This window comes from Myotis daubentonii, chromosome 1, assembly GCF_963259705.1.
Source record: "Myotis daubentonii chromosome 1, mMyoDau2.1, whole genome shotgun sequence".
NCBI classification, from domain to species: domain Eukaryota; kingdom Metazoa; phylum Chordata; class Mammalia; order Chiroptera; family Vespertilionidae; genus Myotis; species Myotis daubentonii.
In genome coordinates, this window is record NC_081840.1 from 58,999,981 (window position 1) to 59,023,622 (window position 23,642).

General features: G+C 47.5%; 1 protein-coding gene across 1 annotated transcript; it reads left to right on the forward strand.

Moving 5' to 3' along the window:
- Positions 1–10,913: 10,913 nt before the first annotated feature.
- Positions 10,914–16,405, forward strand: LOC132237389 (uncharacterized). Its single transcript, XM_059701831.1, is given in 2 exon segments — positions 10,914–11,579; positions 11,637–16,405. Coding segments are annotated over 2 exon segments (5,295 nt in total). The 5' UTR covers positions 10,914–11,005; the 3' UTR covers positions 16,358–16,405.
- The last annotated feature ends 7,237 nt before the right edge of the window (positions 16,406–23,642 follow it).

Sequence of the window (23,642 nt, forward strand, 5' to 3'; positions counted from 1 at the left end):
AAATATATTGCAGATCAAATACAGATGGGGGAGAGGGGGTTTCAACAACAGAAGATTGGCAGCGGAGCTTGGGAGACAGGGAAATAGGTTCTCTCTGTCCTGAAGGGAAGCCAGTGGAGGGTGGGAAGACTGTTTGCTCTGAAGACTGGCACTCAACTCCTCATAATAATCAATAAAAGGAATGTTGGATGCCTGCTCTCTGGCTCATGTGCGATTGTACAAAGTGCCTTGGACCACAGTACTCATGCAGCAGGAAGGGAGTGTAAGAGGCAGGAAAGTCTCCTGACATTCCTGCCTTCGTTCAGGGAGAGGCAGTCTCTCACTATGCTTTCATTCGGCCTCCTTTCCACACAGGGGTGTGTGTGTGTGTGGGGGGCACTAGGCAGGGGAAGGACATTTTCCAACATAATAGACATGGGTAAGACATTCCCGATAGAACAGGCTAGAGTAGCATTCATAATTTTAGTCCAGGAGATTCAGTGTTTTCATCTGTATATGAGTAGCGTGCCTACCTTTTTTCCTTCCTTTCTCCCTTCTAACTCTGTCCCTTTCTCTCCTACCCTGTTTCTTCTTATACTACAGGCCTGGTTCATGAAATTCATGCACTGGGGTGGGGTGTCCCTCAGCCCAACCTGCACCAGCTCCAATCTGGGACATCCCTCTCACAATCTGGGACTGCTGGCTTCTAACCATTTGCCTGCCTGCTTGCCTGATTGCCCCTAACCGCTTTTGCCTGCCAGCCTGATCACCCCCTAACCGCTCCCCTGCCGGCCTGATTGACAACTAACTGCACCCCTGCCAGCCTGATCACCCCCAACTGCCCTCCCCTGCTGGCCATCTTGTGATGATGTGGGGGCAGCCATCTTGTGATGTGAGGGAGTGAGGGTCAATTTGCATATTACCACTTTATTATATAGGATTCCAAGAAATTGCTCAATTTGCACACTCTGGAGTCATGGTTTTACAAAGTATTAGGTTTATCCAATTCATTTCTCATCCAATATTATACAGGCAGTAGTCTGTCAGAGGAGACAACCTGATTGTTCGTCCATCCATCCATCCATCCATCCATCCAATAAATCTTTATGGATAGTCTTATAGGTGCAAGGTAGTATTTTTAAAACATCACAAGATACAATCCCTTTCATCAAGGAAAATATTGTCCAGTTCAGCTAAGATAGCTCTATAGCAAACTTAAATTAAGTGACAAATGAGTGATACTGACAATATAGGAGATTACCAAAAGACTTAGTTAGAACTCGCAAGGGAGGCTTAAAGAGGAAAAGGGACTTGATTTAGAATCTGAATGGATGGGGGCATTTTTAAAAGATGTTTTTATTTAATTTTTTAGAGAGAGAGGAAAAGAGAGACATAGAGAGAGAAGCATTGATGAGAGAGAAGCATCATCGATTGGCTGCCTCCTGCACACACCCTACTAGGGATTAAGTCTTAACTGGGGCTGACTGAGAATCAAACTGGCAACCTCTTGGTTCCTGGGTCGATGCTCAACTGCTGAGGCACACCAGCTGGGTGGGAGGATTTTATTTTTAATCCTTACCCAAGGACATGCTTATTGATTTTAGAAAGAGTGGAAGGGAGAGAGAGGGAGGGAGAGAGAGAGAGAGAGAGAGAGAGAGAGAGAGAGAGAAACAATGTATCAATGTGAGAGAAAAACATCCATCTATTGCTTCCCCTACATGCCCCTACTTGGGTATCAAACAGCAACCCTTTAGTGTACAAGACGATGCTCCAACTAAATGAGCTACACTGGCCAGGGTAGGAGGATTTTGGATATCTTAAAGGTCTGAAAAAGCCCTCTGAGAAAGGCAACCACATGGAGGCCTATGTGTATGCTATGGACTGAATATTTGTGTCCCTGCAAAATTTGTATGCTGAAACCCTAATCCTCAATATGATGGGGCTTTTGGAAGGTAATTATTTCATGAGGATGGAGCACTCATGAATGGGATTAGTGCCATTCCTCATTTGTGTTTCAATTACATCTCAATGAAACTTAAAAGTCTGGGTCAGTTTTATTTTCTTTGGCATGGTAGTCATTGCTATTCCTCTTTATCATGATTTTGAAACACTTGTGCAGCATCTCTAGTCTGTCTCCAGACTTTCTCCTTGCCACCACATATGGAAGATAGGAATATAACATTGTAAAGTCAAATCTCAGAAAAACATCTTCAAGGAATAAAGCAGTATGCTCATGGAGCAGTATGCTCACTTGGACACATAGAAATTCATATTACCTATATCAATAATGGCCGTGGAATTTGCCAACATTAATTTCCTAGTAACTGGAGACCTGGAATTCAAATTGAGCCAGCCAGCTGGACATGGATGAGCATGTGGATCACTTATTGGTCTTTAAAAAAAAAAAAAAGGTTTCCAGACCCCATTCCTATAGCTTCTGATTTTGTAAGGCTGAGGTAGAATTCAGAGAATTTGTGTATTAAACCAAGATAAGAAACAACAGCATTAGGAATAGGCAAAATTAACATTTTCACCCTTGCCTCCACTAGAACCCTCTGCCATCAACAGGCTGCTGTACTCTCTCCCTCTCATACCTCCTCTCCTACTTGTCTAATTTCCACCTATGCAAATCATAGTGATCCACCCACTGCAAATAATTCCACCTCTTCTCTTATAACTAACCATCTCTCCACTTTATTTCTTCTCACCTGTCTCCAATCACTATAGCCTTCCTAATCCTTGAGTCAAAACAATTTGAAGATCCCAGACTAAACTCTTTCTCTGGGCTCCAAGTCACTACATGGGATGAAGGCCTTGGGATTTCTAAACAGATTTATTTACAGAAACTCAGCTCTTTTGCATAATGCAGGTCTCTGTTGTCAGTTCTCTTATGCGGCACTTGCTTACTACATTGGACTCATCTATGGAAAACGAGTACTATCCTGTTTTGGTTTTAGGGAAAGTTAGTAAGGCCTAGAGCAAAGTTGTTTATTTTTGCCATCCAAATTTCTGAGAAGATATTGTAGATAAGCAATTCACCACTCTCTTTGATCTCAAGTTATCAGCTTCAAAGTATAACATTTTAAAATAATTTTTATGCGGTTTCTATTATTTTGCCTGCCTTGCATGCAATGAGGCTTGTTTTAAGAAATCTCTTCTGTTTTTGAGCATTTTTGTCAGATGGTCAAGTTATATGTTTGTCTTTTGTGATAAAATTCAACAACTCATTTATAGAAATAGCCCAGACTTCATTGATTATGGTGTCAGACAGTGGTAAACTGAATGCGTTGCTCTTCTTTATGTGGAATTTATGAGAGTATGGAGTTAATTTCCTCTCAATCTTCCAGGAAGAGCACTGTCTTCTGTTTTTTTCCCCCTCCCTTTTATAACTATTTTAAAAAAAGATTTCACTTTATACATTTAATATGTTTGGCAGGAGAGAAGATGGTTTGCCGGGGTCCAACCCCAGCGGGTCCAGGGGTCCCCAAAGGTGTGGACGGAGTCGGCGAAGAAGGCATGACACGGAGGCAGCATTCGGGTGATCATCATAGCCAGGTTCCTCTAGCCAGGTTCAGTAGCCAGGTTCTAGTCAGGCTCTCTTGCCAACCTCTGCAGTCAGGTTCAGTCCAGGATCCCTTGCCATGTTCTCCCGCTAGGCTCTGTCTCTAGGCTCCGAGGCCAGTCCCTCTCCAGGATCCTCCAGCATGCTCTCTCCAGCGAAGTTCTTCTGTCTCTAGGCTCCGTGTAGGTTCTGTCTTCTTGATTCTGTTCTAAGTTCTGAGTGTTTCTGTCTTGTTACAACTGTATTTATACCAGTTGATTCAATCCTATCAATCTCTATTACAAAGGTTAGGGTGTTTCTTATCTCCATTCCAGGGAGAAAAGATTATGTAGTTTAAGCATGATTGTTCGTAGTTAAAGGGATTAATTACCCGCCTGGCACTTAGTTGAGGGGTTTTATTCCCTCCCTAACTTCAGGGGAAAATCCCTACCTGGGGATTCAACCTTTCTTGGAGAGGTGACCTTGGTCAAAACACAGCGCCAAGAAGGTGAGCAAACATATTAAGAATCGTATGCCATATATGCCAGGTCCCTTGAAACAGCAAGGATGGACCGGCTCCCGGCAATGGTTAACATTATTTCTTCTACATGGTAGAGGTAAACATTTATGTTCTTTTTGTCAGGATCAAGGAAAAATGGTGTTAAAGGGAGGACATTTAGACAAGGGGCATAAATATGCCTCAGAGATCCACTCAAGGGTACATAATTAATTTCATTTTTTGGTTTACTGTCTGAGAGATGGTAAAATATAGTAGGCATAGTAAAAAAAAAAAAAAAAAAAAAAAAAAAAAAAAAAAAAAAGGCAGTAGTAGCACTAAGTCTCCAGAATTGGAGAAACTGGTTTCCAAATTTTGCTTTTCTACCCATGTAATCTTGGGCAAGATTATTTATTCTTTTATTTATTCATTTATTCATCACACAAGTATGTCTTGAGTATCTTGTATGTGTCAGACATTGTGAAAAGCACTGAGATTAGAGGAGCAGAACACAGTCCTTGCTCTGTTAATGTGTGGCTGACATGAGAATGTGAATCATAGATCTCAAGCAAAACATTATGCTCCTTTTGTCAAGTAATAGGAAATACACAGCATTACTCATGAAGTAATCTTTTCATTTAAAATGTTTATTAAAAAATTAAATCATTTGTAGAAAAAAGAATACTATAAATGTCTTCACCCACCTTTAACTCATACCCAATTTCTTCAGTGAGTATATAGCATGGGGGAAGGTGGCTCCATTGTAGATTAAAAGACATGTAAACAATGTGTTGCAGCTTCACCAATAGTGGAGAGTGTTGGTTGGACTAACTTTCTCTCCAATTGCAATTATGAAATTTGGATAATATATTTTTAAAAAATATATTAAGGAACTGGAGAGTGACCCAAATTAAAACTATATGAAAGTCTATCCTTGAAAGAAGAATTTCATGAGTGAGATTTGAAGATTTACAGGCTCCTGTCTACACAGCAAGAGCAGCAGAAGCCACCATTTTACTGGCTTAAAGGATCAAACACAGTTTATGGCTGGCAGAGAAGGAAGTTAGAGGGATAATCGTAGAAGGGAGAGAGCTGCACAATGGGAGAGCCCCAAACATACATGTATAAAATCACCTAAAACCTTGGATGATTGCTAAACTATACATAGCTAGGGAAGACACCAAGGGTCTTTGAAAATTAACAGTAGCTGAAAGCTGAATGAATTGAGTGGAAAGTTGATTTGCTGCTCACCAAAAGGAAGATAGAGTTAAGAGTTGAGTCCAACCAAATGGGCTGTTTCCTAAAATAAGAATTACTCATCAGAACATAAGAGAATAGATATATTACACTGTATAATTCATAATGCCTGGTTCCAATCAACAATTACTAGATGCAGAAAGAAAACATAAAAGGTACTCAAGAAAAAAAACATCCAGTAGAAACTGTCCCCGAGGCGATCTAGGTGATGAAAATTGTACACAAGAACTTTGAAGCAACCATCCTATCTAATAAAAGAGAAACATGGTAATTAGCCATACCTCTGCTACCCTTCCCATTGGCTAATCAGGGCGATATGCAAATTAACTGCCAGCCAAGATGGCGGCTAGCAGCCAGGCAGCTTGAAGCGAACATGAGGCTTGCTTGCTTCAGTGACAGAGGAAGCCAACGTACCCCTCCTGCTGCTGCCGGCCTCTGAGCTTGCAGTTTGAAACATTGTTACAAATATAGAAGCTAAACAAAACCCCAGAAACCTGCTTTCAGCCAGCCGGGATCTCAGAGCTGGAGTTGAAACAGTGTTTCGAGTATAGAACCCAAACAAACCAGATACCTGCTTTCAGCAGCAGAGGCCTAAGAGCTGGAGCCAAGCCTCAGAGCTAAAGCTGGCCCAGAATAAAAAGAAAAAGAAAAAAAGAAGTGGTTGGGAGCTTCAGTCACCTGCCAACCTGAAAACAGCCCTCAGCCCCTCACCCAGACTGGCCAGGCACCCCAGTGGGGACCCCCACCCTGAAGGGTGTGTGACCAGCTCCAAACAGCCATCATCCCCTCACCCAGGCTGGCCAGGCACCCAAGCGGGACCCCCACCCTGATCCAGGACACCCTTCAGGGCAAACCAGCCGGCCCTCACCCATGCACCAGGCTTCTATCCTATATAGTAAAAGGGTAATATGCCTCCCGGCACTGGGATCAGCATGACAGGGGGCAGCGCCCAAACCCCCTGATCGCCCTGTGGCTCTGTGTGTGACAGGGGGCGGAGCCACAACCTCCCTATCCGCCCTGCTCTGTTTGTGACAGAGGAAGGCGCCCCAACCCCCTGATCGACCCTGCTCTGTGCCTGATAGGGGGGAATTCCCCAACCCCCTGATCGTCCCTGCTCTGTGGGTGGTAGAGGACGGCGCCCCAACCTTCCCCCACGGGCCCTGCTCTGTGTGTGATGGGGTAGAGCCATAACTTCCCCATCAGTCCTGCCCTGAGTGTGACAGGTTGTGGCGCCCCAACCCCCTGATTGGCCCTGCTCTGTGAGTGACAGGGGGTGGCGCTGCAACCTCCCCATTTACCCTGCCTTGAGTGTGACAGGGGGCGGTGCCCCAACCCCCCAATCGGCCCTACCCTGAGCGTGACTGAGGGTGGCATCACAACCTCCCAATCCGCCCTGCTCTGTGTATGACAGGGGGTGGCGCCCCAATTCCCCAATTGGCCCTGCTCTGAGCCCAGCAAGGGGCTGCACCTAGGGATTGGGCCTGCCCTCTGCCACCCAGGAGCAGGCCTAAGCCAGCCGGTCGTTATCTCCTGAGCGGTCCCAGACTGTGAGAGGGCACAGGCCTGGCTGAGGGACTTCCCCTCCCCCCCCCCCCGAGTGCACAAATTTTTGTGCACTGGGCCTCTAGTCTATAATAATAAAAGCATAATATGCAAATTGACCAAATGACCAAACAGTGGAACAACCCACCTACGACCACACTATGACACACATTGGCGCCAGGCCAACCAAGGTGGGTGCAATGTGATTGGTCATGGGGCGATGGGGGGAGGGGTGGAACAACCAATCACATCACACCCACCTTGGTTGGTTGCCATCTGTGCAGCGCCTCCACGCCCTGGTTGCCTCCCTCTGCAGGCGACAGGCGTGAGATGCGATCACTTGGTTGACCCAGGCCTCCCTCTGCTGTGATCACTGGCTGCCCTCAGAGGAAGACTCAGGTCACCCTCTGTAGGGCGATCAATCAGGGGCCTCCATGATTGCCCCAAAGAGGGAGTCCCAGGCCACCGACAGGCAGGCTGGGGTGGGTGGGTGAGGCCTCCCTCTGTGGGACAATTGATCTGGTGGCCCTGCGATCAATCGCCCCACAGTGAAAGGCCCAGGCCAGTGACACTGCGATGGGTGGGCAGGGCCGGCCAGCGATAGCCTGCAGAGGGGAGGCCCAGGCCAGCCAAGTGATCACACCCCATGTCTGTTGCCTGCAGAGGGAGGTGACCAGTGGGAGGGGTAGTGCCCTACAGATGGCAAGCAGTGGCAGCAATGGGGGCAGGGCCAGGGGAAGGAAAGCTCTGATAGACCCTGATCACTGGCCAGGCCTAGGGACCCTACCCATGCACTGTGGAGTCAAACCGGCTGGATCCTGGCTGATCAGCTCCCCCAAACTCCGGCAGTTCCTCCCCACACCCCACACCCCCCGCCATCAGCCAAGCCCCCAATTGGCCCCTCCATTCCCAACCCTGACAGGAGGAAGGAGGGAACCTATTCCTCGTGGTCCCTCCCCGGAGCCGGTGTTGGCTACAGAAAATGTCTGAAGACCAACTATTGGCACAATGAACCTCTGAAGCTGAAAGAAGCTGGTGTCCTCGACAGTGTATCTGAGGACCTACTATTGGCACAGGCCAGGCTGAGGGACTCCCTCCCCTCTCTCCCCTCCCCCCTCTCCCCTCCCCCCCCCCCCCCGTGTATGAATTTCATGCACCCGGCCTCAAGTATTAGATATGTCTAAAAACTTAGGGAAAATATACACACAATGAATGAAAAGAAGGGAAATTTTAGCAGCATTCAAGATTTTTTTTTAAATGAAAGAAAGCTTTCCAAGTCCTAGTGTCTGTCCTACCTGTCTAGGTTTGGACATCTCTTCTAAGTACTAGGCTCTAATTTACTCTCCCTAGGCATTATGGAGGCACAATCAATACTAGGTAGCATCGCCTATTTCAGTTGCAGTAAGTCTGATTTCAATGGGGAAGAGAGTAGGTAATGGTGTTGGTTGTGTGATGGTGGTAGTGGTGGCAGACAGAACTGAAATGCTAACTGAATATTAGGATGTAAAAAGGAAAGTATTCTAAATTTCTGCTCTAAGTAAATGAGATTATACATCTATGGTATTTCCCATAAACTTTGCCATTTCATCACAGCCAAAATTATGTTTCCTCCAGTGTTTCTTGAGAAAAGAAAGCATTTACACGTAGCAATATCTAAGAGTAAGAGTAAGAAGACTTAGTTCTAGATGTTAATATTCTAATCTATTTGGAGAAGTTAGATAAAATCCCAGAAAACCCAAGTTTTTTCTTCTCTAAAGCAAGAGGGAGATTAGATAAAATGACCTTTTTGTATCTATAACATTTAATATTTAATGAATTCCAGACCTGAGTTGGGTTTTATCCAATCTCCTATCTTAATCATTGTGATACCTATCCTGCTTACTCTACAGAGAAGTTATAAAGAACAAATGAGATGACAATAACAATAGCTGACATTTACTGAGGAATCACCATTTTCCAGGCACAGTTCTAAGTGCTTTCTTTTCATGTATTAACTCACCTAATATTAACAACAATAGGTAGGTACTATTTTTATTAGCTTCATTTCACAGATAAGAAAACAGAGTTAAATAGCTTGGCAAGTTCTCCAAGTTCACAAAAAGATGTAGGATTCCACCCTGGTAGTCTGTGGTGAAGATGTGGGAATCAAGCATTTTCAGCCCCTGTTGTTAAGAAAGTAAAGTGGTACGACCACTACGGAGAACAATTTGACAATAGTCCTAAAGCTAGATGCTCACGCTTACAAACTGGAAATTCCACTCACGGTATTCACTAAGAGAAACTCTTGTGTATATGTAGCAGGAGACATAGACAAAAATATTCACTGAAACATTATTTGCAATAGGGAAAAATTTGACCATCAATAAGTGAATGTGTGTGTGTGTGTGTGTGTGTGTGTGTATATATATATATATATATATATATATATATATATATATATATGAGAGAGAGTCTATAACAATTAAGTGAATGTGTATCAATATAAATAGATCTAGAACTATGTTCTCCAATATGGTAGCCACTAGCCACATAAAGCTCTTGACAACTTGAAATATGGTTAAAGATATATGTTAGAATAATATTCTGGATATATCGGGTTAAAAAAAATACATACTAAACTTAATTTTACCTGTTTCTTTTTGCTTTTGTTTGATATGGCTATTAGAAAATTTTAAGTTACATATGTGTGTCATAATTTTATTGGACAACATTGATCTGATAATTTCACTTAAAATAAGCAAGCTACAAAATGATTGAAACTGCATGAAATAACCTATCAATACTACAAAATATATCAAGCAATATTATCTACTATTCATGGAGCATATACCTGCAATTAAAATACAAAAATATGGACTGAAGTTGTACCCTCAAAATCAATAGTAATAACCGTCCTTTAAGAGAAGATGAGGGGATAAAACTTGGACAGAGAGAAAATGGGGACTTTTACTTGTAATATTACATTTTATTTATATAAACAATATATCTGAAGCAAAAATAACTAAATAGTAATTGAAAGGCGCACCGCCCGCCTCTCCGGGCGGTGCGGGGGGAGGAGTCTGACCGCCTGGCTCTGAAATCCCTCCGCGCCCGCCGTAGGGCCTGGCCTCCCCGGAGCGGTCGAGTCTCCGGACCGGCTGCGCGGTGGCCGGCAGCGGCCGAGGGGTGGGGGCCTGGCGGCGTCCGACCACGGGGGAGGTCATGGGGGCGGAAGGCCTCACCGCCTCACTCTTTCCTCCCTTCCCCCGTGGTCGGCTCCCCGCTTGCCCGCGCTGAGGCCGAGGGTCCATGCGGCCCTCGGGGCCCAGTCGGGGGGGACCGGGGCCTGCGTGGGCCAACCGCCAGGCCCCATGTGGGGGGCCATCCTGCCTTGTGGCGAGTTCGAGCGGCAGCAGCAGGAGCCAGACAAGGACTGCGCCCTCCATCTTGCCTTGGGGTCTCCATCTTGGGACAGGACCATGTGCACCCTCCATCTTGCCTTGGGTCCTCCATTTTGGGATGGGGCCACGTGCTTCCTCACGGGAAGAAGCCGCTGCTAGCCACACCCAGGATTTCTCTGAATTAACCAATGGTGATCAAGGGAAGTGCACGCCATCACTATGACCACATCCTGTACCGACTCGCGCCTGGCCAATCAGCCGGGCCCACAGTGCCCTCTCCTGCCCCCACTCCACCCCCCTTTAAAACCCCCTGTCCCATCAGGCCTCGCTCTCTCGGCCGCTGGACTTTCCGCTGTGTCGGTGGGTCTGGTGAACGGGGAGCGCAGGCCGGCTTGCATAATAAAGGACTCTTTGCTTTTGCATCGGACTGACTGGCTCCCTGGGGGTCTTGGGAACTTTGAAATCTGGGCACAACATTTTGGGGGCTCGCCCGGGGTTCCCAGGACCATCGAGGGACCCGCAATCCGGAGAGTCTGACTGACCGCGGCAGGGGTAGGTGTGTTGTTTGTTTTGTTTGTTGTGTGTTTTGTTCAGTGTGAGCTCATTTCTGGAATCTGTAATTGCCTGAGAGGGTCTAGGTGGACGCACCCCAAAAGACCACAGGCGGGGGGGAGTTGGAAGACGTTCCGCCCCCCCCAGGAGGGATGGATATGCCCCTCAGAGGGATGGATATGCCCCTCGCGGAAAGCAGGTCGCTCCTGCTAGCTAGTTTGGTATAAGGCCATTGTCTAGCGTTCGGGTTTGGCTTCCATGGAATTGGAAGCCTGTTTTGGTTCTGCTTCCATGGCGTTGGAAGACTGTATTTTCGGGCCCGTTTGTTGTTTGTGTTTGTGTCTTTTTGGTTTTATTTTGTGGACTCACTGGACGGACATTATGGGACAGACTCAAACTACCCCTTTAAGCATTATGGTCGATCATTTCAGAGAGGTAAGGGAAAGAGCCAGGGACCTCAGTGCAGAGGTTCGGAAAGACCGGTGGCAGACTTTTTGTTCCAGGGAGTGGCCAACTTTGGACGTTGGGTGGCCGCCGGAGGGGACTTTTGACCTCCCCACCATCCGCCGAGTCAGGGATGTCGTCTCCCGACTTAGGGGGGGACGTCCTGGTCAGCTTTCTTACATTGTTACTTGGCAGGACCTCGTGGAAGACCCGCCATCTTGGCTCAGGCCCTTCCTACCTCCACGTCCTCCCGGGCCGAAGCCCATTCTTGCTTTGCAGAGAACGGAAAAGGAGGAGAAAAGGAAGACTCTCACCCAGCCTTCGGCCCCTCCCCTCCCTATCCTGCAGGGGGGGACTGAAGAAGAACTAATCTTTCCTCCCCCATATAGCCCATGGAGGGACGATCCTTCCACGCCGGGAGTGGCTGGGGGCGGAGTTCTGGGAGTGGCTGGGGGCGGAGTTCTGGGAGTGGCTGGGGGCGGGGTTCCGGGAGTGGCCTCGGTAGGAGGCCCGCCTCTCACCCGGCAAAGGGCTCAGCGGGAACTGTCTGCTGCAGCACCTGACTCCACTATCAAGACCCTGCCCTTACGGGCCGCTGGACCCCCGGATGCGGATGGCAACCAACCGTATCATTATTGGCCTTTTTCAACATCCGATCTCTATAACTGGAAGGCACAAAACCCCAAGTTTTCTGAGAAACCAGGGGGACTTATTGACTTGCTAGATTCTGTTCTTTTCACCCATCAGCCCACATGGGACGACTGTCAGCAGCTTTTACAGGTTCTGTTCACGACGGAAGAGAGAGAAAGGATCCTCAATGAGGCCCGGAAAGTGGTTCCAGGCGTGGATGGAAACCCAACTGCCAACCAGGTCCAGATAGATGTCTCTTTTCCCTTAACTAGGCCTGAATGGGATTTCAACACGGCAGAAGGTAAGGAGAGGCTTTCGGTCTATCGTCAGACCCTAATGAGAGGTCTCAGAATGGCTGCTAGAAAGCCAACTAATTTGGCCAAGGTGGGGAATGTTCAGCAGGAAAGGGATGAGTCTCCAGCTGCCTTTTTAGAACGGATCATGGAGGCTTACCGTACCTACACCCCCATGAATCCAGAAGCTCCTGAAAACAAGGCAGCTGTGATCATAAGCTTTGTAAACCAGTCGGCCGCGGATATTAAAAGGAAACTACAAAAAGTAGATAGGTTGGGAGAGAAGAGTTTACAGGATTTACTGGCAGTGGCAGAGAAGGTGTACAATAACCGAGAGTCTCCAGAAGACAGGCAAGCTCGCGTCGTGGCTGCCTCTAGCAGTAGGCAAGCTCGGGACCTGGCTAGGGTCCTGCTGGCTACGACCATGGACTTCCCCAAGGAGCGAGACCGTCGCTTCCGACAGCTTGCAAGCAATAAAGGAAGAGGTAAGCAGACCACCCAAGAGGGGAGGCGGGGGCTACGGAAGAATCAATGTAAGTTTTGCATGGACATAGGGCACTGGGCTCGAGAGTGTCCGAAGAAGGCCGGTGAGAAGGGAGACAGGACTGACCGAGTCAAGGTCTTAGAGCTGGGTGAACTGAGTGATTAGGGGAGTCAGGGTTCGGACCCCCTCCCCGAGCCCAGGATAACTCTCAGAGTGGAGGGGACTCCTGTTAACTTCCTTGTTGACACCGGGGCACAACATTCGGTCCTCCGTACCCCGCAAGGAAAACTGGCGAATAAAAAGTCCTGGGTGCAAGGAGCAACTGGTATGAGCCAGTATTCATGGACTACCCGAAGGACAGTAGATTTAGGAACAGGCCAGGTATCCCACTCTTTCATGGTAATACCGGAATGCCCCTACCCACTATTAGGACGGGACCTACTGACCAAAATTGGAGCTCAAATAACTTTCAGACAAGGGGGGCCTCAGGTCACCGATGAGGAGGGCCGCCCCATTCAGGTCCTGACCATGAGGCTAGAGGATGAATATCGCCTCTACCAGAAGACTTCCCTGGTGGAGGGCAGTATGGACAAATGGCTACAAGAATTCCCAACAGCATGGGCAGAGACAGGAGGGGTGGGGCTGGCCGCCCACAGGGCCCCAGTCCTAGTAGAACTAAAACCAGGAGAAGGTCCGGTAAGAATCAAGCAGTACCCTATGCCTCAGGAGGCACGGAAGGGGATTCAGCCTCATATCAGGAGACTGAAGAGCTTGGGGGTGTTAGTTCCCTGCCAGTCTGCATGGAACACTCCCCTACTGCCGGTTAAAAAGCCCCAGACAAACGACTACAGGCCAGTACAGGACCTCCGAGAAGTAAATAAAAGAGTTATGGACATACACCCAACAGTCCCAAACCCGTACACTCTCTTGAGCTCCTTGGCACCCTCTAAAGTCTGGTACACGGTATTAGATCTGAAAGATGCCTTCTTCAGTCTACCCCTAGCACCTCAAAGTCAGTCCCTGTTCGCCTTTGAGTGGCATGACCCAGAGGAGGGCTTCAGTGGACAGCTGACTTGGACACGCCTACCCCAGGGGTTCAAAAACTCGCCCACCATCTTCGACGAGGCGCTGCACGAGGACCTGGGTGAGTACAGAAGGGAACACCCCAACCTCACCCTCCTCCAGTACGTAGATGACATCTTGATTGCTGCAGACACAGCCAAGGACTGTGAGCGGGGGACCCAAGATCTATTGGCCACCCTGGGGGCCTTAGGGTACCGGGCATCCGCGAGGAAGGCTCAGTTATGTCGAGAAAGGGTGAGTTACCTGGGATACATCCTGGAGGGCGGGCAGCGGCGGTTATCGGATGCCAGGAAAGAGACTGTTTTGAAAATCCCTACTCCCACCTCCCGAAGAGAAGTAAGGGAATTCCTAGGATCGGCCGGCTACTGCCGCCTCTGGATACCGGGTTTTGCCGAAATCGCCAGGCCCCTATATGAAGCTACCAAAGAGGGAAAGGCGTTTGACTGGACTGAGAAAGATGAAGCTGCCTTTAGGCAGTTAAAGAAGGCCCTTCTAGGTGCCCCAGCCCTGGGCCTGCCAGATATTACAAAGCCCTTTCACCTCTTTGTGGATGAACACAAAGGGATAGCGAAAGGGGTCTTGACTCAAGCTTTAGGCCCCTGGAGCCGCCCAGTGGCTTATTTGTCCAAGAAGTTAGATCCTGTAGCTGCCGGCTGGCCACCATGCCTGAGAATTATCGCGGCAACAGCGCTCTTAGTCAAAGACGCCGACAAACTGACCCTGGGGCAGGAAATCTGGATTACAACCCCACATGCCATTGAGGGAGTCCTGAAGCAGCCTCCTGACAGATGGATGAGTAACGCTCGTATAACCCATTACCAGAGCCTCCTACTCAACCCTCCAAGAGTACGGTTCCACCCCAGTGCGGCCCTCAATCCCGCTACTTTGCTGCCCGACCCTGACTTAGATGCCCCACTACACGACTGTGCGGGAATCCTAGAGCAGGTGCATGGACTCCGGAAGGACTTGACCGACCAGCCCCTCCCTGATGCAGAGGCCACCTGGTTCACGGATGGGAGCAGCTTCGTGCGGGACGGGTGCAGGTACGCGGGTGCAGCGGTGGTCACTGAAACGGACACTGTGTGGGCGGAGGCCCTGCCCTCCGGGACGTCAGCCCAGCGAGCAGAACTCATCGCCCTTACTAAGGCACTGACGCTGGGGGCTGGAAAGCGGCTTAACGTTTACACAGACAGCCGTTATGCATTTGCTACAGCTCATGTCCACGGAGCAATCTATCAGGAGAGAGGGCTACTGACGGCAGAGGGACGGACAATAAAAAATAAGCAAGAGATTCTCGATCTGCTTGCAGCCTTATGGCTTCCTGCCAAGTTAGCCATAATCCACTGCCAAGGGCACCAGAAAGCTGATGACCCGGTAGCAAGAGGTAACCAAAAGGCTGACCAGGCTGCGAAGGCAGTAGCCCTTACCTCGGTCCCTACCATGGCCTTACAACTCCCAGACCCAGGGGACCCAGTCTTACCAGACCAGCCCAAGTACTCCCAGGAAGAATTGCAACGCATCAGAAAGCTCCCCAGAGCCCATGAAATAAAGGGATGGTGGCATACACCAGAAGGGGAACTCATACTACCAGACCGGCTCGGGGACACGGTATTAGAACATATGCACCGGTCTACTCACCTGGGGACCCGGAAAATGAAGGACTTAATTCGACATGCTGGGATCAAGATTCACCAGCAGGATACCAAGATAGATCAGGTTGTATCTGCCTGCAAGACCTGTCAACTCACAAACACAAGAGCTGGATCAAATGAAAGAGGGACCAGGCTCAGAGGCACCAAACCGGGAGCACAATGGGAAGTCGACTTCACTGAAATTAAACCAGGGAAGTATGGTTATAAATATCTTTTAGTATTTGTAGATACCTTCTCTGGCTGGGTAGAGGCATACCCAACCAAGCATGAAACAGCTCAGACGGTGGCCAAGAAGCTGCTCGAAGACATCTTACCCAGGTATGGTTTTCCTGCTATGATAGGGTCCGACAACGGGCCAGCCTTTATTTCACAGGTAACACAGGTAGTAACCAGGGCTATTGGGGCAAATTGGAAATTACATTGTGCTTATAGACCCCAGAGTTCAGGTCAGGTAGAAAGAATGAACAGAACTCTAAAAGAGACCCTTACCAAATTAACCATGGAGACTGGTGGGGACTGGGTGGCTCTCCTACCATATGCCCTTTACCGGGTAAGGAACTCCCCTTACACCCTGGGCTTTACTCCCTATGAAATCATGTTTGGCAGGCCACCCCCTATCATTCCTAACCTTAAAGCTGACCTTCTCGCTGAATTTGAAAATCAAGAACTATCTCTTTCTTTGAGAGGGCTCCAGAAGGCACATGAGGACATTTGGCCACGCCTCCGCGCCATCTACGAAGCCAGCCCAACCCCAACTCCTCATCAGCACAGACCAGGAGATTGGGTCTACGTCAGAAGGCACCGCCGGGAGACCCTAGAACCACGTTGGAAAGGTCCCTACACTGTGGTGCTGACCACCCCCACCGCTCTCAAGGTAGATGGCATCGCGACCTGGGTCCACCACACTCACGTGCGGTCAGCGGATCCATCCATGACCCGGAAAGACTTCATCACCAAATGGAGCATCGATCGAGATCAATGCAACCCGCTCAAGCTCAAGCTACGGCGTGCTCGACCTGCCTGATGCCGGTAACATGGCTCGCGATCACTCCTGTCACCAGGAGCCCCCACAATACTGTGTAATACACGTAGATAATGCCTGCATCTTCATGGACAAGGCTCCAAAGAGACAAGGACAATTTATGGGGTCACATGTTTAGTAGCAGAAGATTCGGCTGCCTAAAGCAGCCATGATGTTTCATTGTATTGATATGTTATATTAACCTTTGATTCTTTTGCAGGTTTCGAATGTATGTTGGCTGTCCTGGAAGGGAGCTGTGTGGGGTGGCCCCCAAAAGTAAAGGGTGTCTAGCTGGCAAGGGGGCAGGTGCCCAACTGGGCAGGAAAGGGTGCCCATCAGGTTTTGGACTCTGTTGAGAGACAGCTAACAGCTGGCAGCCTATATACTGCCTTGCAGGCCTGAGTTACCATGCCCATGTCAGGGGTAGTAAAGCTAAAAAAAAAAAAAAAAAAAAAAAAAAAAAAAAAAAAAAAAAAAGAAGCCTGTTTAGAATAGAAGGTTAGGGGGATAGTTATGCATAGGAAGAAGGTTTTATGCCAACAGTTACTGTTTTGTTTTAAATCTATGAAAAGGAAGTAGCAAGGAAAGTCAGAAAATCTTAGAGTAGATCAGTATGTTCTTCTCCTTATGTAATTCCTCCAGAATCTGGCGATATGTGAAGGGATTTATTCCCTCCTGAGAAGGCACTTAAGCATTCTGTATTGCCAAAAGGATCCCAATTGTCTACAGCTGTTGTCTGAGCTCTCCGTTCAAGCTGGGTTTATGAAAAGCTGGTACCGTGGATCTGTCTCTTGCCCAGTGGCGTAAGCTGGGGCCTCTCTGTAGACGAAACCTGGACTCCCCAAGAGATGTGATCAATGCCGGGACCCCGCCAGCAGGCGAGGGGAACCCAAGGCAGTTGCTGGGCATGGAGGCCAGAGGGACATAGGCTATCAAGGAGACAGAACTGAACCTCACATCACCCTACTTGGCCCAGAGATAGCTGGTAGTCAACGACGGGTAAGATCCCACAGGGTGGGACGACCTAAGACAGGCACAGCTGGGGGCCAGTAGGAGAAAACTTGGGGTGCAACAAAGGTGGGGCACAGATCCTCACCCCCCCCAATGGTGCACGGGCTTGAACACTCGCCCCTTCTGAGGAAGGTCTCCTGTCCCCGTGGCTGCTTCTTGCTTCCCATGCCCAGCCCAGACCAGGAACCAAATAACAGAAGAGACTTGGTCCAGCTGAAAATGGTGCCCAGAAAAACGGAGGCTTAGTTCAACAGACTCTAAATTTAAACCTAGCCTAACAAACAGGAATGCTTGAGCCTCTTCAAGGCAAATAATACTAAATCTTGATTTGTTTTTTTTATGATAACCATGGAGGAATTCTAAGAAGAAAGATCCTATTTCAATAGAAGTTATTAAATCTAAAATGGTTTCTTTCACTTCCACCGGACCATTTGTTAGCCTTATAGGGATAGTTCAGTTGATAGTTTTGGTGGAATAGAATTGCAGCCCGTCTCATGATTGAGCCGGAAGTTCCAAGACAAGGGGGGAATGAAAGGCGCACCGCCCGCCTCTCCGGGCGGTGCGGGGGGAGGAGTCTGACCGCCTGGCTCTGAAATCCCTCCGCGCCCGCCGTAGGGCCTGGCCTCCCCGGAGCGGTCGAGTCTCCGGACCGGCTGCGCGGTGGCCGGCAGCGGCCGAGGGGTGGGGGCCTGGCGGCGTCCGACCACGGGGGAGGTCATGGGGGCGGAAGGCCTCACCGCCTCACTCTTTCCTCCCTTCCCCCGTGGTCGGCTCCCCGCTTGCCCGCGCTGAGGCCGAGGGTCCATGCGGCCCTCGGGGCCCAGTCGGGGGGGACCGGGGCCTGCGTGGGCCAACCGCCAGGCCCCATGTGGGGGGCCATCCTGCCTTGTGGCGAGTTCGAGCGGCAGCAGCAGGAGCCAGACAAGGACTGCGCCCTCCATCTTGCCTTGGGGTCTCCATCTTGGGACAGGACCATGTGCACCCTCCATCTTGCCTTGGGTCCTCCATTTTGGGATGGGGCCACGTGCTTCCTCACGGGAAGAAGCCGCTGCTAGCCACACCCAGGATTTCTCTGAATTAACCAATGGTGATCAAGGGAAGTGCACGCCATCACTATGACCACATCCTGTACCGACTCGCGCCTGGCCAATCAGCCGGGCCCACAGTGCCCTCTCCTGCCCCCACTCCACCCCCCTTTAAAACCCCCTGTCCCATCAGGCCTCGCTCTCTCGGCCGCTGGACTTTCCGCTGTGTCGGTGGGTCTGGTGAACGGGGAGCGCAGGCCGGCTTGCATAATAAAGGACTCTTTGCTTTTGCATCGGACTGACTGGCTCCCTGGGGGTCTTGGGAACTTTGAAATCTGGGCACAACAGTAATATTTGATCATTCTTGAGGGTGCGATTTATGTTTTGGTATTTTATTTTAACATTTCAAAAACAAAACAGAGTTAAAAATGAAAAGAAGACTAATAATTTTACACATTCAGCCACACACTCATTTTCATACTGGTACACTTTTGCCAACCTTCCAGTCTGTAGGCATCATATTAAACCAGAGAATCCAGCAAAGCGCTCCTCGGGGCTACCCCGGTAAATATGAGGACGTTACAAAGAGCGGCTAATGAAAACTAATGATTTTTCCTGACAATAAAAGTAATATGTGCTCATTGTACAAAATTTGGAATATTTGAAAAGCATAAAGAAAAAGCTGACAATTTCCCGAAAGCCCATCACTACGGGAAAGTCACTGGATATTTTGGCCAATACCTAATATTCACTAAAGGCTGTACCCTGCATGTTAAACATGTTACATACATCATATTATTTAAACTACTTTCCAGTGTAGAAGCTACTATAATTTCCATTTTACACCAAAAAAAAAATTGGGCATAGAAAGGAGGCTGTCGGAGGACATGAAGGTGGGATTCAAACCCAGAAAGTTTGATAAATACAGAGCCAACTTTAAGTCTGCAAGGCAGGTCCCCTAAGAGTGAGTCTGTGGGTTCATGTTGAGAGAGAGAGAGAGAGAGAGTGTGTGTGTGTGTGTGTGTGTGTGTGTGTGTGTGTGTGTGTGTGGTGGGACAGTGGCATAGGATATATTCTGCTGCCTTTACCCACTCCCCAAGCCACTTACCAGAGGCCCCTACATCTTTATTACTCCAAACTCAGAATAAAATCTGGACCATTCTAGAGATATGCAAAATTCAGACGGGAAGAGGCCCAAAGCCAATGTGAATGTGCAGTGGAGCTGAGGCTGTGAAAATGTATTCAGAGATTCTCTTTGCAGTCATTATCTCACTGTCAACAATTCTCAAAAGGCTGCAATTGGAACAAAGTACCCCAGCGCCCTGGAGTGGTCAGTGTCTGAGTCTACTAGCACGTACTTCTTCCTGTGTCTAGACACATACACAGGTATAAATGATGGAAAGATAATTTTAACTCACATTTAACCTTTGTTGAGCCCTCATTATGTGCTTTCCCCAGGACTAAGAACATTACATGTTTATTTAATCTTCATAACAACCCTATAAGTAAGGTTCTATTACGATTCCAATTTCATTGATAAAGACACCGAGACCTAAAGAGGTTGAGAAACTTGCTCAGATTACAGATAGAAGTAACAGTGATGGGGTTGTCCACACTTTCAATCTAAGAACTCCAAACCGCAGAGTTCATAGTCTTCCTCTCTCCTTTACCACTCCTCAGTCTATGAAGACTTCCTTATTTCCTTTTGCTGGCCAGTATGACATGGCAATGTGTGAGGCCAGTAGAAGAATATTTGATATAGAATCCCCCTGACACTGACAGAGCCAGTCAGATGACTGTTATCTTTTATAAAGACATCTTTGCCTTCAGTTTCTCCCACCAGGCCTGCCAAGTTTGGATTGGGTGCCTGTTGCCAACTCCTGGTTCCACCTAGTTAGTGTTCAGGAATGGTCCGTAACCCCACAAAGCAGGCTTTAAATGGCTTGTTTTTGCATTGCATGGTGCAGTCCTAGGAGGAAACTTGGACAGTTACCAGCTTATAAAAATAAGAGAAATTAGAACCATGCTTAATAGGAATGAGGCCTGCCAGTGATCGGAGCCAGGAATTAACCTTTTGAAATGTGATGTGAGATGGGGGTGGTGCAGGGGATGGGTTGGGAGAAGGATGAATCAGAGTGCAAAGGAAGCATTAGCCAAAGAACTGACCAATAAACAGATGCTGGGCACTTAACAAACTAGTAACTCCATAACTAATGGAAAGGAAGCTATTTTCAAGTCAATTTTTTAAAATTCCTGTCTCTTGGAGGCTGAGGAGCAGTCATCACTGGGGACCTTGACAGCTGAGATTACATGCTAATGCACCAGTTGCTGGAACTCAGTCACTCCCTTGGCCTTCAAGCGGCACCCCATCACAGTACCTGCCCACTGTATTATTGGTATGGGCCCCAACAAATCTTTGAATTTCATCACTGTCCCAGGTCCTCCTAAAGACTTGGGTCTCCATGGTAATGCATTCACATGATGAGTATACTAGTATTAGCAAGAGAGCACTGTTGTCCATGATGAGACGTAGTGAATTAATGGGGTGGAGGGACATCCAAGCTTGTATCTGAGACCTGAATTGTTAATGCAGAGATAAAATGTACACAGAAAAAAGAGAGTAAAGTACAAAAGGAAGGGAACAAGCTCCTCATATCCTTACTTTTCAGTCCTATAACCCAGATAAAGGAATGGTAATTAAGTGCTGTCAAAATTTTTTTCATACAGCCTCATCTGTTTACATTGATTGTCTCTTCTTCCAAGGGGTGCATATTGCAGGAAGAAGAATTGTGTATTTTCTGGGAAATGAAATCAATGCACCAATATTTGATTGAAAATGACAAGGCAAGGAGGGAAATTGGACAGTTGTGTCTTTGAAATTGTTTTGCATGCATTTTCCCAGGCTCTAAGAGCAACATTTATCTGGGGGAAGGCAGCCCTCTCCTTGTACTCCATGTGCAGGCTTAAAATGAGTCTCCATAGTCATCCAAACATCATAAAAAGCTGTTCTCACTATTCTCAGCCTTCCCGATGGGCCCTAGGAGTGGAACTAAAGAGTACATCCCTCAGAGGCAGCCTTGGCAGTCACGCAGGTGGCTCTGGACAGGAGCTTTTTGGACTTGCTCAGGTTCTTCGTTCACAGACAGAAGAGCGGCATTGTACCTGTATCTCAGCCATAATACTGTCCCTGGAAAGTCCTTTAAGACTAGAACACAAAACAACTACTGACATAAAAGGGCTGTAAAACCTCATGAAATGGGATTATCGGTCAAATCCAGAATTGACTCAGGGTACCAGCAGCTCCCATCAGTGACAACATTAAATTCCCAGCAATTAGTCAGTGATTAGACTACAGGGGGGTGGATGTTTCTGGGCTGCTGAGGCCACTCTGGCTCTCCATTTCTAAAAAAATTCATGGACCCACTTGAGACACCAGAAGAAATGGGATGAGAAAGGGAGTGACTTCTGTAGCGGTGTAAGGCTGAGCCCTACCCATCACGGTTTCTTATGAAGAACAGTCTGCACTTTTCAATCAACTGGACTTCCCATGCATGGTCTGCTGGTCAGCACTGAAGTTTTGTGGCCCTTCCTTCTACCTGTGTGTTGGCATTGCCACTCCTCCTGAACACCCTGTTCAAGATTTCAGAAACCTTGTCCCTTTGTCTTCAGTAGTAATATATCCTTGGAATTCAGTGGATTTGCTTGTTTACTTATTGGTTTCAAAATATATATATTTTTGATTAGACACATGGTTCCTATGTCCATCATATGCAGTTCTACCTGCATACTATTATAAACATGTCCTATTGGTTACTTGTATAATTAAGGAAAAATCTTGCCTTCATTGTCAAACCTTTATTAAGTACCAAAGGACTTTCTCAGAGGGGAAATTGGTGAGATAAAGAGTGTGGGTAAGAATGAGGCTCTGGAGTCAGATACTGGGGTTTACTCTTTGCTCTGTCACTTAAATAGTTGTGGATTTGGGGCAAGTGACCTCACCTCTCTAAGACTTTCTCCTCATCTAGGAAATGAGCATGACACTATAACAATATCTAGTATCTGTTTTGAGGCTTTCATTACATATCTGGCACAAAATAAGAGCCTTGTATTATTACTAAAACATAGCATGGGCCATAATCTTGTGGAGTTCATAGTATATAGGGAAATCAATCATTTAAAGATAAAAAATCTTATCAAGACAAAAGTGCTATAATAGCCATGAAAAAAGGTCTAATAAAGCATAGATGAGGTAGCCATTCATTTTTTCAGAAAGGGCCATGAGGCTCAGCGAGGAAGTATGTTTGATCTCACTTGGCTGAGAAGTGAAGGGAGAAGGTGCTAGGCAGAGGAAACAGCAAGAGAAGAGGCAGAGAGCCATGAAGCAGGAGAGGATGTAGTCATAGGAATTTGAGAACCCAGCCCACACAAAGGGATGCTGGCTTCCTGAATTTTGGGAAGGATTAACTTCTGTTTATTCCTGAGAGGCCTATTGAATAATCTAGTTAGAGTCAGGACGGACATTTATCTTTAGCCTGATGACCCATCTTTTGCATAAGATGAGCTGGCCAGGAAGGTAAGTGTGGAACACGCTATGGAAGAACTGAGGCAATGGGTACTCACCCAACCTAACTGTTTGGCACACTGATCGAGTCAGTCACAATTTAATCAAACTTGGTTTTCGACTCATTGAATTCTCATTCAAGAGCACTGCATCCTAATTGTGTACATTGTCGCTCACTAAGTCACACAAGGTATGGCAAAAAAGAAAAAAAAAAGTCTTTCTGGTCATATTTACCTTGAAATTGTTTAGTTACTAGTTCATTTGTTCACAGAACATTTTATGTGTCACACCAGCCCTCTCAATTTGTTTGGTCAGTCTAATTCTCTAGAAGGTCAAGGGTTGACTTGTTCATCATAACGTATGCGCCTACTGTCTGCGATCTTGGCCCCTCAAATTCTGGCTGCCTTATTTGCTCTCTTATCCTGACAAATCACTGTCTTAGGGTATTTTTGTCCAGCTTTTATAATTATCCATAATTACTCGTACAAAAGGTATGAGAGATTTCTGTACTTAATTCTTTCTATCACAACCCTATTGTTGCTTTACAGATGTTTGTGGCTCCACCCATCTACATATAAGGAAGTATAGTACCTTCACTCTTTTTCTATCCTTACTTCTTATGTAGTGTTAGACAACTAGAAAACAACTAGTCCAGCCCAGGCAAAAATTAATGTTGTTGAAAGAGCGAATA